The sequence below is a fragment of the Drosophila bipectinata genome, chromosome 4, assembly GCF_030179905.1.
Source record: "Drosophila bipectinata strain 14024-0381.07 chromosome 4, DbipHiC1v2, whole genome shotgun sequence".
Lineage (NCBI taxonomy): Eukaryota > Metazoa > Arthropoda > Insecta > Diptera > Drosophilidae > Drosophila > Drosophila bipectinata.
Window position 1 is genome coordinate 3,084,770 of NC_091740.1, and position 15,210 is coordinate 3,099,979.

The following is a 15,210-nucleotide window of genomic DNA, read 5'->3' on the forward strand; positions in this document are numbered from 1 at the left end:
ACTTTTGACCAAAATTATAATACCCTCTGCAAGGGTATAAAAAGAGCTTATTCCGTAACACTAAAGTCTAAAGCCGTGACACTAAACTATTCACATGTAAGTATATCATACTGTATGAAAGTATATTGAATCTTCTGTCTTACCACGAACTTTTTTTGAAAAGTTATCAACATCCAAAAGAGTAACGTTGCTCGAGTAATTTTCGATTAAATTTGGTGAATTTATTGATGCTTCTGTGAACAATTAAGAACCTTCAACGACTTAAGATTCCAAAAGAGAATAATAAAACTTACCTGAACATGACGACGTTCTCCTTTTTATTCGTGCACATTTAGTCAAATTACGAAATGTTGAAGAGTGCGCAGTAGTACTTAATTTTCTGCTCTGAATTTCATTAAAAAGTTCTTTAGTTGTTTTGACTTTTTTAACAGCAGAGCTGCCTGAGAAGATTTGCTGGCATAAGCTAGACGACTCTTTAGAAATTACAGCATCCACACCTCTAGATCCCTTTTTACGACCACGTTTTTTTTGGGAACGTGACTCGGTTGTGTCATTTAATAATTCAGTCGTGTTTGAAACAGGACAAAGGGCCTCAACTGGCAAGTGTATTTGAGAAGCGATTGATTGTTTATGCTTATAAAAATCATTTAATTTTTCCGAATTTTGTGTATTGACGATAGAAAAAAAACGGCTACAAGATGCACTAGAGTCATTAGCATTATAATCTTCAAATAATGGTTTATGAATTTCATTTAGATGGGAAGACACATTATTTTTTGCGGAAAATATGCAGAAGTTATTCTGATTTAAATCCTCCTGTTGATTTATTGAATTGAATCTGCCACTAAATGTCAATTCACTTGAGTTTGTCCGTTTTTTATTGCTGTTATTTCCCATTGTGGCATCGCCTGATAAAATTGAGCTCATCGAACTGTTTGATAGTGAAAATACCTCTACAAAATAAATAAAAAGTTCATGAGCGAGTATAAAAACATTTCCTTATTACACTATTTTTTATTTAATAAATTTTTAAATAGATTTATATAATATACACTATTGATTCTTTTGGACTTCAAAAATCTGTAGGTATCTCTATTTAGTATAGAGAATATTTAAAGTATTTTTTAACTATAAGTAGTGTTTAAAATAGATTTACAATTTTATTACATTTCGTTTAATTATAAACAAAAAAGAACGACTATAGTCGAGTTTCCCGACTATATTATACCCAGTACTCATCTCTTTCAGCCACAATTTAACTATACTATAATTGCTATAATAATAGTTAACTATAATTAACTATCGAAAAGTTTGGCAACATTTTCCAAAAACATAAACGAACTGGCGCTACAACCAGATTTCTGTTTTGGGGGCGGGAGTGGACGTGTCAACATTTTGACACAAACTTGTTCTCCGTGGATACCATACAAGTTCAAATTCCCAATCGGATAGTTTTATTTATTATACCTAGTCTTCGAAATCCATGCGTTCAAAATTTTAGCCTGTTTGTAGTCTTCGAAATCCATGCGTTCAAAATTTTAGCCTGTTTGTATGGGAAATTTTACATACATTTCTTGTTATAAGCGCTTTAACATTTTAACATTTCTTGTTAGATCTCTTGTTATGTTTATTTTGTTAGGAAAATAACGGAAAATAACACTTATTCAAACTTGTTTAAATACTTTGTCTTTATTAATTCACTAGTGTTCGCTTTGTTTCGCACTAGGTTTCGCTTTCCATTCCGCCGTTGACGCTTTTCTTAATTCACATATACTTATATATTATTTATTTTTAGTGGTAACATTTTTATTTTATAATTTATCTTTTTGTAACTTAAGGGGTTATATACCTTTTTTATTTTCAAAAAAATTTTATTGATTTATCTTTAAGAACAACTCCTTGAGAACATTTTCCCAAATTTTCATAGAGATTGGGGCAGTAGAACAAAAGTTACAGCGCTCCTAACCGCGCGTCTTGTCGCGGCCTTGAACTGAACTTGAAACTTTAAACGCGAATATCTCGATATGGTGTTTCTTGAAAAATGACTTTGCGGTGACATGGATTGGCGAAAAATTACTGAAACGATTTACTTCAAATTTTTTTAAATGTTCTTAATGAAATTCTTCTTTGCTTGAACGATCGACTTTTTACGCACAAACTTTTTTTTTCGCCGAAATGAATTTTTTAGTAAAATTTCTAGAGACCAAAAAGTTCATTTTTAGCATAAAACGTTCCCGTATGCATAAAAAAACTAAAAATTTTAAAACCAATCGTTCAAGCACAAGGAATTACACTAAACTAATGAAATTTTTTTACTTTTTTGGTTTAGTTGACCTGTTTGACCTGGGGAACTGTCACCGCAAGGCTCTAAAAAAAAAAGCCTCTAAAGGAAACAGCCACCCATTAAAAACTATTTAATATTTTTCCACCAAATTTTGCACAAACATTGTTAATAATGTGTACTATCAAAATATTAAAACATCCGTGTAATTAAATAATTGCTACATACCTAAAAAAAAAATCCGAACTTTCCTCTTTTTCTTCGACAAAGAAGGTATATAACCCCTTAATTGTTAGGTATTTTTTTCTATCTTTTTCCGTTGTCATCTTTTTAAATCAGTGGTCGGCACCCCAATACATTGATAGGATTTTAACGTACAGTATAATTCACTTAGCTGCCTCGATGCTTAGCTGCATCGTCAAGATAACTGCCTTAATTTATATTTTTTCTGCATTTATGGTCTCATTTGTATGAAATTAATTACGTTTGCTGCATTCAAGTTAGCTGCCTTTCGCACTTAAGCACATAATCTTTAAGTATATACCTACTGTTAAGAATACTTGCACAAAAATTTATAACGATCGGAGCATTAGAACCGAAGTTGTAGCTATTTATAGTGCACTACCTGCATATAAAACTTGAACAAACTTGAAACTTTAAACGCGATTATCTCAGAATCTTTTTTTTGGGAAATTACCTTTGCGGTGGACACGATTACTAAACAACTACTAATCCGATCGACACCAAACTTTGACCACTTATTTATTATTGTTTGGTCATTGAGCGTTTTCAGTTCCGTAAAAAAAAAGACGAATTTGTTACTTTTGAACGTTATAAAAAATGTTTATTCCTGCATGCAGATGAAGCCGGATGATCCGCAGATAGACCAGCTTATGGTGCATGCAGGGACTCAAGTGAATACAGAGAGAGGGCGGCCCGACAAGTCACCTCGAGCTAAAGCTCTCGAAAGTGGAGAGGGCGGCCCGACCTAGACATTGCCGAGCTAAACTCTCTATGGAAAGCTTGTTGAGTCGAGCGGCCGAGAAAGAGTCGGCTTGCGATCAACAAAGCCTTTGTACAAACTTAAGCCTAATAAATAAACATTACACTAATAATTACACTAAACATTACATAAACATTATTTAAACATAAACATTAAACGCCGTGCTGCTGCTTGACCCGACAATTATGATATTAGCTAGTCCGTAAACGATTTCAATTTTTCAATTATAATCTTCAATTTTTCAATTTTTTAATCATTTTAAATGCTTAAAGCATAAAAATCGAAAATCTTATACCTTGAAAAAGTCCATTATTTGTTAAAAACGTTGCCATTTTTTTGTTAATCAAAATTTTTACAACACAATATACTAACTAAATTTTTTTGAATTTTCGATTTCGGATGAACCGTTTTTGGGATATCATGTCCATCGCAAGACACCATCGAAAAAAGACGATCCGGGAATTCGGCTATACCATTTTTATTATGTAATATTTTTTTATGGAAAAATTTAAATAAGTACCCAGAAACATGTACTAAACAACGTCGGTAAAACATTTTTCATAAATATTTTCTATGGTGTCCAAAAAATTGTCTGTATTATTTTCTCCACTTAACCCAAAAAATATCAGCCAGTCTTTGAGAAGCCCTCTACATGTTTAACAATTTCATGTCTCCATCCGACACATCACATTGGAAAGATTCTCTATAGTTTGTCTATAGTATATTCTCTATAGTCTATGGTATATTTCTTAACTGATTGAATAATTCTTTCCCATGCTCCTCCCATATGAGGATACAAAGGGGGATTGAATGTCCATGCTCTTTCGTGAAATTGGCCATTACGAATTATTTTCTTGACCGAATTTCTACATTTTATTATTCAGTATTTCATTTGCAAATTGGAAATGACGGTTTCGGTACAAATGTGACAGTTTTTTTGATGATAGGAATAGATTAGAAGTGTAGTTATTGGGTGGTCATTACTCAATAGAATCGGATTTTTAGCGTTCATGTCATACTCATCATCATTTAAATGATCCAATCCACCTTTCAATCTAAGCAATCCATCAGTGGATAAATGCAGTGGCAATGATTTTAGACAACTTGAAACCCTAAGGCTTTTCTTTTTTGTACGCTTTGAATTTCAGTTTGAAAGGAATCAGATTGTAGTTTTTTTTTTTTTTAAATTAGGCCTTTGGCATTATTTAATTCCTTTGCTGTACGTTCGCCACAAGCTCGATGTTCTTTATTAAGTTTGACATTGTGGGGGGAGACAACGGGGGAGGCGAAGGAGGCCAGCGGCGTATCGCATAGCAACAGCAGGGGTCAGCGGCCGAAAGGAAAGGGGCAACGTCCGCAAGGACGGCCGACTGCCAGCGGGAAAGTGGCGTGATGGAAGCAGGAGTAACGGCAGCCCGCCAACGGGAAAGGGGCGTGATCTGTCGAGCCAGAAGAATTAACGCGCGCTCCGATTCGCATATAAGGGGGCCCATTGGAGCAGATCAAGGAGGACCGCCTTTGGAGAGTCTGACATTCAAGCGTTGGAGCGTTTCTAAAAAGGGACTCGGTGTTTTAAGTTGAAGGACCGCCTCTGGAGAGTCCAACAGCCCAAAAACGAGCAGCAACAGAACGAACAAAACGAGAAAGGATCTGTACTGGGACAATTCCTTGGAAAGACCTAGGCGACAGGAGACGAGTTGGACCAGTTCCTGGCCCCGGCAGGTAGCCTTGCAAGGAAGTGAGGAAAGGATAAGTCTGGCGCACGCCACACTGACTCCTGACTTACAACCAACAGGCGTGGTCCTGCAACGGTACCACGCCTGCACGGCGTTTTCCTGGCGTAGCGGAGCCGACTGTAGGCAGCAAACTCTGAACCGCTGGTGCGCATGCACGGCGTGTCTTCCTGGTGTTGCGGAGGCGACAGTCAGTAGCTATCTCCCAAACCGGACTCGCCGGCGCGCAAAGCACGGCGTTCTCCTGGTGTAGCAGAGGCTACAGCCCGCCAACTCCCGAGCCCGGCGGTACAGCGCGTAGGCGCGGTATCACCGGCAATTTAGTGGAGGCCTGTCAGTGCGCAGCCGAAGTCCAGACCAGACCAAGTCAAAGAGGTGGAAGGCTTGACGAAAGAACACCAAAGAGGAACCCCCGGCAACGAAAGCAGCGACGAAACAGTAACAACGGAGCAGACCATCAGGACGGCCAAAGAAGGCACCAAGGATCACGAGTATTCGGAGTGGGGCCCGTTCTCGGGAACCAGGTCAAAATATCATTGTAAATAGAAAGAGCAGCAAATAAAGAGACTGCATAAAATAAAAGCTATTTGTATTATTTCTGGGCTCGGGCAATCGCGTCGAACTATAAATTCGGTGGAACTAACCCGCAGACTCTGTGAGCTAGCCGCGGCATTGTGACGAGCGGAAGCAGACAAAACAGTTCGTTACAACATTGTTCACAAATCGTAATAACCAAGCTGTTGTTTGTGAATACCTCGTCCAACTTTTCATCTGTGAAAATCTGTTCACATCAGGTGGAATTGGTTCATGTTTTGCTTCAGTCATAGCATTTACATATTCGTTTGAGTCATCTTCTAAGGTTATTTTACTTTTTGGGCACTCGACAATATCTTTGTACAGGAGTTCCGGTCTTTTTATCCATAAATTGTTTGTATTAAAGTCTACCTTTGTAACCTTCGTTGCTTCATCAGCAGGATTCGATTTAGAAGGAACGTATGTATCTTCAGTTGCCGACATTAGTTGTTTCGGTTGTTTTTAGTTGTTTTGCATTAAAGTTATAGCATTTCTGATCAGTTATATGGCAGCTATAGGATATAGTCAGACGATCCCGGCCGTTCCGATTTATATACAGCGTGCAAGGGAAACTTTAAAACTTAGAGACTAGTTTGCGTAGTTTTCGTATGTCCGACATACGGATATGCTTATATCAACTCAGGAGGTGATCCTGATCAAGAATATATATTCTTTATAGGGTCGGAGATGTCTCCTTCACTTGGTTGCACACTTTTGACCAAAATTATAATACCCTCTGCAAGAGTATGAAAATACCAAAGTTGGTATTTTAAAAAATCGACAAGATGTTAAAGCTATAGTTATTAAAGCTATTGTCGTACTACTTTCCCAAAAGTATAGTCTTTAATAAATCCCAACTAACTTTAAAAAACCAAATTTATAGTACAGTAGCTGTCAATGAAAACCAGGCAGAAAATAATACTTTTTTAATTTATTTTTTCAGCCAGCGTTTATTATACCCTTGCAGAGGGTATTATAATTTTGGTCAAAAGTGTGCAACGCAGTGAAGGAGACATCTCCGACCCTATAAAGTATATATATTCTTGATCAGGATCACCTCCTGAGTTGATATGAGCATGTCCGTCTGTCCGTCTGTCTGTCTGTCTGTTTCTACGCGAACTAGTCTCTCAGTTTTAAAGCTATCGACTTGAAACTTTGAACACACCCTTCTTTCCTTTGCACGCAGTATATAAGTCGGAACGGCCCGGATCGGCCGACTATATCCTATAGCTGCCATATAAGTGATTGATCGGAAATGGTATAACTTTGGTGTTTTTAGAGTTAGAGAGTTCAAATTTGACACAAGAGCTATTTTTGGCAAAATATTACGACATGCCAAATTTTATAAGATTCGGTCGACTATATCCTATAGCTGCACGATCGAAAATGACCCAACTTTGGTGTTTTTGAAAATAGAAAGCTTGAACTTGGTACAGATTATATTTTTGATCAGTTGATCCAACCTACCAAATTTCATTAGGATCGGCCGACTATATCCTATGGCTGCCATATAACTGAACGATAAGATAAGATGTTTCAAAGTAGAGGTGGGCACGGGCCGGGCTTTTTTCGTGGCCCGCGGGCTTACACAGGCCCGGAGCGGGCCCGGGCTTTAAAATTAAGATTCGTGCGGGCCCGGGCCTTTGCAAAACGGCCCGGCCCGTAAAAACCCGAAATAGGCCTTAAAACATTTTTATTTGACCGCGCTATTTTTTTTTATTCTCGAATTACAACCGCCATTTATCGTATTTTAATTGCTTATCAATGTTACTATCGATTTGCTTAAACAATATTTTACTTGTTTGCACACCACTATTTAAAATTTGGCGTCCTATTGCAAAAATTCATAAACTTTGAAAAATAAAATAATAATAACTACCAAACATTTCAACAATCCTACGATTCCTAAAAACAAAAATTTATACCACCGCATATAACTTTATTTTATCTTAGCCGATCATATAAATAAATACTTATAAGAAATCCTAAAAATATTATGTACATATCGAAATGAAGGCCCAAGTTGCCATTGCTCAAAATTATTGCTAGCCCATAATTTTAATTATCTGTTAGCCCTTTATAAATAAATAAATAAATAAAAATAAAAACATGAATTAGGATTAATAAATATGAACTTATATACAGCTGTGTTCATAATAATAGCAGTGCAGTAGCAACGAAGTAAAAGAACGGTAATTTTTGCATTTTCCTTTTAGTTAGTTGATCGCTTGGTCATTATTTTTGTTAAATGGAATATAGAGATAGGAAAAGTACAAAAATTTCGTTAGATTTACTATTTATTTTCGTTTTCTGGGCATTTTTGTTCAAAATCACATGTTTTTGGCTGTTCATAAAAATAGCAGTTTTTCATTTTGATCTACAAAAAGTGCCAAAAACATTAAAAGTTGAGGAAAAGTGAGTTTGCTTAAGTTTGTTAATATAATTTAAATGAAAATACACAATAACCATGTAAAAATTCGGTTTTTAGTGGGTAAAGGACGCCACTGTTCAAAGGAAGAGAGGAATGTCATAGTTCAGCTTAGGAAGCTGGGAAAACCCCATATAAAATCCAAGATTTGGTAAATTGTTCTGCCAAAATGGTATCCAATGCCATTAATTATGAGGGAAGGCCGAAACACGTGGGCGCAAAGTTTGCAAAGTGGGAGTTTGCCAAAAGCCATTTGAACTGGCCAGTGACGAAATGGCGCAATATTCTTTGGATAGATGAGTCCATACTGGTCTTGTTTGGTGGGACAGGCTCCAGACAGTATGTCCGACGACCCCCAAACACTGAGAACCACCCAAACCACACTTTTAAGACCGTTATGCACGGTGGCCCTAAAATATTGATATGGGCTTGTTTTTCGTACAGCGGCGTGGTCCCATACATATGATCGATGGGATCATGGACCAAGACGTCTATGTCGACATACTCAAAAAAGTAGTGCTTTCTTATGCATAGTGAGATATGTCCTTAAAATGGACTTTCTAGCAGGATAACGATCCAAAACATACCAGCAAATTGGCTAAGAGTTGGGTTGGTCAACCAAACATTTATGCAATGTCGTAGCCAGCACCTTCCCCGGATTTAAATCCGATTGAAAATTTATGGGGGAACATCAAGGGATATGTGGCAAAGAAATACCCGACTTCAACACCGCATCTTTGGCAATTGTACAGGACGCGTGAGCCCAGATTCCCCTCAAGCGTTGCCAAGACTTGGTGGACTCCATGCCACGTAGGGGTGAAGCTGTTTAAGCCAATAAAGGCTTTACGACAAAATATTAGTTTATATTTATCATTTTTGTTATTTGTTCTAAGTTTTTTTTAAGATTTGATGAATTTATTAGTTTTTTTTGGTAACACTGCTATTATTATGAACACCCCATTTTGTCGATATTATTTTGTTATTATCTATATTTTCGAAATAAATGGAGTAACTAGACTGAAACAAATGTTAACATAATTAAAAATAAATATATTATGTGTATGTATACCAATTTTGTCCCATTTTGGCGTTTGTACTACAATTATTCGAATTAAACATTTGTGTCACGAGCACTGCTATTTTTATGAACACAGCTGTATATGCATACATAAATAACATGTCTTTTAAATTTTGAAATATGTTTAAATAAGTTTCGGGCCGGGTCGGGCCCATGATACAATTATATAAGGTAGTCCATTCGTTGACTTAAGTCCGTTATTTTTGTTTTAACATAGTAAGCGTTGAATAGTGCGAGTGAAACGGCTATACAGTACTTTGATTAACCCTTACAAGGAGCATGGGGCTAAAAGTTTTTCTTAGTTATGACAAGAGTTGTAGTGTTTATCATTTTATTTTAATAAGTTTAGAGTTTGACATTATTCTTTGTTTTTGTTTTTGGACAGCCAATCTTTTGTTTAAGTTCTTAATTCTAAAGTGTATGCGTATCTCAAAATAAAATTTTTTTATGTTTACACTTATATCGACCTGCTCAGCGGCGTTTAACAATGTGTGTTTTAAATTTTTAGTTATTTGAAATGTGTCCTTAACAATATGTAAAAATATGAGTTCAAGTTGTTTTATTTTGTTTTTAAATGTCGATGAAGGCTTCATCAGCCCTCCATGCGAAACCTCATCTACATATGTAAACGTCGACTCATCTGCTAGCTCATTACACAAACGTAATTTTTTTATGACAAAACCTGCCAGGTATTCAAGTGCATCCTCCGTCAACTCGTTTACCTCTTCAAATTCTTCGTCAAAATCAAACTTTACGCCTAGCACGTGCTTGCGACAATAATAGCAAAAAGTCATTTTTTGCTTGGCCACTTAAGGGTTAAAGGTATGAAAACAAAATCACCTTTCAGTTTGACAGTTTGGAATTAAAGGACCAAACCCGAACGATATGTCAGTGGAATGGACTACCTTATATAATTGTATCATGGTCGGGCCGGGCCCGGGCCTTGATGAAAAAGTTTCGTGTTCGGCCGGGCCGGGCCTCTCAAAAAAGATTTTGTTTTCGTGCGGGCCCGGGCCCCAAAATACAGGCCCGCGCCCACCGGGACTCCCGACCTAAACCCGATTTAGAATGTGTGGGGTATACTCTCAAATAGAGTATACAGCAATGGACGACAGTTTGAAAATTTGGCACAGCTCAAGAAGGGTTTTGTTGAAGAATAGGCCAAAATCGACGAAAAACATTGCAGGATTTGGCTAATTTAATGTCTAAACGCTTGGCTGAAGTCATTTCAAAGCACGCAGGCAATACCCACTATTAGGTGAGAAAATACATTTTTTTTCTACAATTATGAATTTTTTAAAAATTATTTTCTATACAGTGTTCCCAATCATTATTTCTAAGGGAGCTAACATAACAATACAAATTTTCGTGAAAAGGATCAGTAAAATAAAAAAGTTTTATCTGTTTTCAATGCATTTCTTCTCTATATTTACAAATAAAATAAAAACAAAAAAAATTAAAAATCATTTACGAATTTATTAAAAAACAAGAAAGGAAAGCTAACTTCGGGCGGAGCCGAAGTTGATATACCCTTGCAGGTAAAACCGGATATATATCGCAAACATCGTATACAGTTGGCCGATCCTTATGAGAATATGATAATATAACTCAAGTTATTATTATATAGAATCTAAAAAAAATCCCAAATTTCTATTTCAAAAATACCAGAGTTGGTATTTCTACCAAAAACCATTTCCGATCGTTCAATTATATGGCAGCTATAAGATAAGCCGGTCGTTATAAAATTTGGTAGGTCGGATTAACTGACCAAAAATATAATCTGTACCAAGTTCCAGCTTTCTATATTCAAAAACACAAAAGTTGGGTCAATTCCGATCGGTCAGTTGTATGGCAGCTATAGGATATAGTCGGCCGATCCTTATGAAATTTGGTAGGTCTGATTATCTGACCAAAAGTAGTATTTGTACGAAGTTTAAGATTTCTATCTTGAAAAACACGAAAGTTGGGTTATTTCCGATCGTTCAGTTATATGGCAGCTATGGGATATAGTCAGCCGATCCTTATGAAATTTGGCATGTCGTATTATTTTGCCAAAAGTAACTCTCATGTCAAATTTGAACTCTCTAACTTTAAAAACACCAAAGTTATACCATTTCCGATCAATCAGTTATATGGCAGCTATAGGATATAGTCGGCCGATCCGGGCCGTTCCGACTTATATACTGCGTGCAAAGGAAAGAAGGGTGTGTGCAAAGTTTCAAGACGATAGCTTTAAAACTGAGAGACTAGTTCGCGTAGAAACAGACAGACAGACGGACAGACGGACATGCTCATATCAACTCAGGAGGTGATCCTGATCAAGAATATATATACTTTATAGGGTCGGAGATGTCTCCTTCACTGCGTTGCACACTTTTGACGGCTACGGCTATATCATATAGCTGCCATAGGAACGATAGGATAGAAATAAGTATATAGTAGGAAAAACTTTTTTGTTTTTCAAGATATGTAAACCCAACTTACAAATTGTATGCTTGGACCAGTTTTATATATGCTTGCCAAATATAGTCCAAATCGGATAACTATATCATACAGCTGCCATAGCAAAAATTGTAAACACAAATAAGTCCCCGTTTCAAGTAATATTCAAATACTTTAATAAGACACTTTTAAAGAAAACAATTTTCTTATTTTAAAAAAGTAAAATAAGAAAAATCTATTTTCGGCTGTCCAGGACACTTTCTTGTGTTGGTTGAGACCACTCATGACCACAGGTCAACACAATTGTTTCTATTTCATTCAGCCAACTTGATTGATATTGCATTATTGCAGTTTTCTTCCGTTTGTATCTATCCCAAAAAGTAGCAATTCTTTTGCATATGCAATCAATTCGTTTTGGTAGTTGGCTTAGCTCGGGAATGTAACCGTTATTTTCAATTTGCTCTTGCATAAATTCAATTTCCTCTATATCTCTATATCCCATTTTACAAAAATAATGATCAAGCGATCAACTAACGAAATGAATAATGCAAAAATTACCGTCCTTTTACTTCGTTGCTATTGCACTGCTATTTTAATGAACACAGATCTTCGAATGAGCTCGCTGCACTATGTCAATTTTGCTGTTACTTACAAAAAGTATTTGTAAGTATTAGTATTGTTCCAATGTTACTGGATGTCGGAGTAAAATAAACAGTACAGGAGAGTGATCAGATGAAAGATCCGAAAGGCATTCTATTATATTCAAAAAGTCTATTAAATCTGGTAGTTTCTTAGGGTTTACCGGCCAGTCTGTTGGTGTGCCAAAGGAACATAGTCGAGCATGGTAGAACTGCTTTCCTTTTGAAGTCACTTGTCATTGTAGGCTTCTGCTGCTATGAAGTGGTCTTCTAGTAAGTTAAAAAACCGCATAAACTCATTTTTAGCTATAGTGTAAGTTTTTTGCCAGTATTTAGTTCTATATTTATTGATGTGTGTTAGAATTTCAGTCCGATCTGTCCCGTGTCCTTTACAATCTGGATGTTTTTTTCCGTAAGGTGTGTTTTTGAAAGCAGCATTACGTCTACATGATTGCCCAGTAGGAATTGCGCTTACTCAAGTTTTTGCTGTGAAACTCCGTCAGCTTACTAAGTAGATATCCGTAGGAAAGTCATTATTTAGATTGTTGTAAAACCAGAATTTTAATCAATAAATTTTGGTTTCGTATGGTTGTGCGCATAAACAAAATAAATTCTGTAAGGATTAGTTGAAAGCTGCACATCAAGCTGCTGAGCACTGTTCGGTTCATAGTATGCGGATTGCAGAAATAAACCTTTTGAGGAAGGGGTAGCCAGCCCTGATCTTAAAGTGCTTGCGAATGTCACATTTTTGTCCGATCTTTTGGGTCCTAGTGAGGCTGCAGTCGAGAAAAAGTCTTAAGGAAGTGTTTAGTTAAACTTTAACTAAACATGAAAAAGACGTTCACAAAATAGACAAAAAAGGGTTAATCGATCTAAAATACACAAAAAAAATTTTATTAGTCAAACAAATTTCATAAAACCAATTTATTGAAGGTTAATACCTTCAACTTCAAGGATGTAGTCTCATGTGTGAGGTTGAAAAAATCGATTTTTTTTTACATATTTCAAAAGTATTTTTTATTAGAATGTACTGTTAAAGTTTCAAATAAAAATATCAAATAATGACAGAGATACAGCCAATAATCGAGAGCGCGCCTACACCGAAAAGTATGAGTTTCTCGTTGGCGTCTAAACTTTAAACGCGTTTTTCTCGGAACGACATTTTTGTGTGGATATGTTGTTCTAAAAAGTAACACCTCTGTCCGTACTACAATCATTTATTTTTAATGATTAGTTTTTTTTATCATTAATTTAAGATAAATTTTTGTACATTTTGTTTTTTTTGTTAGTTCGCCATTTTGTTGTTAATTAATGAAAATATTTCATTCTAGTACGGGACAGAGCCATAAGCTTACAAATCAATAATCTATTCTAATTTTTTGTTTCGGATGACTCTAGCAGTAAAAAACACCTGCGCCAGGGACCTACCATTTTTTTATATGCATACTTTGGCATGCTATAAAGTGTATTAAATTTAACAAAATATTTTCAAATAGTTTATGATGCCTATAAAAACATATTTGAAAATTGAAATAACCTCTAAAAAGTAGGCCGGAACATGAGACTACATCCTTAAAATGCATTTTAAATAATTAAATTTAGTGAATTTTTGCGAACGTCCACTTTGAACTTCACTTTTGTTTTGACGAAAAGCTCACTAAACGCAGCTGCCAAAATGTGGTCAATTTAGAGAAAAATTATTTACATTTTGACTAATTATTTTCAAGTCGATTTTTCGATTTATGGCCTTCGGGTGCAACCACACTCGAAGCACTCAAACGTGAACAGGAATTAGCTCCATAGTTCTGGCACTAACCATACAGCATATAGACAACCCATTTCATACAACGAAAATGGACGCGAAAATTTCTTGCGACAGGCCCCAGAGCGGATTTCTTACGCTCTCTTACGCTCATCGTTCGTTCATCTTACGCTCATTCTCGCATTAAATGTTTTCTGTTTCTCAGTCTCTAAACGGAGCGCGATGAAGAAGGTTGGCCTGCGCTTCGGTTGATCTTTGTATGTATGCGTGTCACACATTCACATACACGGGTGTATGTGTGCGTGCGATTTCGTTTCGAAGCCAGCGCACAAAATTTGGATTTTTCTTACTTTTCAGGCTTGCTACCCTAACCAAATTCGGGTATTCGTTATTTGATGAAATGACGAAAGAAATTATATTATTTTTTATATTATATTTTTTATTATTTCAGCATACTTTTTTAATTTATTTAGGAATAAGATTAAGTGTTAGTAGTAAAATGTTTTCTGTATATATATTTTTACGAATCATTAAAAATCAATATACTGAGAAAGTGTCAGAGTATATTTCAGTCGGAGTCACTTAAAACGCCGATTTCTTTTAAGTTTTTGTTGTTCTGCAAGAGGCTTGTGCATGCCTACTCTAACGATCAGCTAAAACAGCTGATGGAATTGTTTACCTTTTTTGTTTACAATTTTTCAGGCACTCGTTATTAATTTGGGTTATTGTGAGATTTAATTAAATTATTGTCGTTAATTTAATAATTTCCATATATATTTTGGAACTTTAAAAAAGTCACCGCTCGAATTTGTTACAGATATATTATATACATATATTTATATATTTACATTGGTTTTCTGATACCTCTTGCAGAACAACAAAAACTTAAAAGCAATCGGCGTTTTAAGTGACTCCGACTGAAATATACTCTGACACTTTCTCAGTATATTGATTTTTAATGATTCGTAAAAATATATATACAGAAAACATTTTACTACTAACACTTAATCTTATTCCTAAATAAATTAAAAACGTATGCTGAAATAATAAAAAATATAATATAAAAAATAATATAATTTCTTTCGTCATTTCATCAAATAACGAATACCCGAATTTGGTTAGGGTAGCAAGCCTGAAAAGTAAGAAAAATCCAAATTTTGTGCGCTGGCTTCGAAACGAAATCGCACGCACACATACACCCGTGTATGTGAATGTGTGACACGCATACATACAAAGATCAACCGAAGCGCAGGCCAACCTTCTTCATCGCGC

At 35.8% G+C, this 15,210-nt stretch overlaps 1 protein-coding gene across 4 annotated transcripts in view; it reads right to left on the reverse strand.

Moving 5' to 3' along the window:
- The window catches only part of MED26 (mediator complex subunit 26), a 39,657-nt gene that overhangs the window by 7,600 nt on the left and 16,847 nt on the right, over positions 1 to 15,210 (reverse strand). For 2 of the 4 annotated variants that reach the window (XM_043213661.2, XM_043213660.2), the window contains 2 exons: positions 294 to 953; positions 144 to 233 (listed from right to left, as the gene is read on the reverse strand). In XM_043213661.2, the coding sequence (XP_043069596.1) occupies positions 144 to 233; positions 294 to 953 (750 nt within the window). The remainder of the gene's footprint in view (positions 1 to 143; positions 234 to 293; positions 954 to 15,210) is intronic. The other 2 variants (XM_070282479.1, XM_043213663.2) reach the window with 2 other exon arrangements.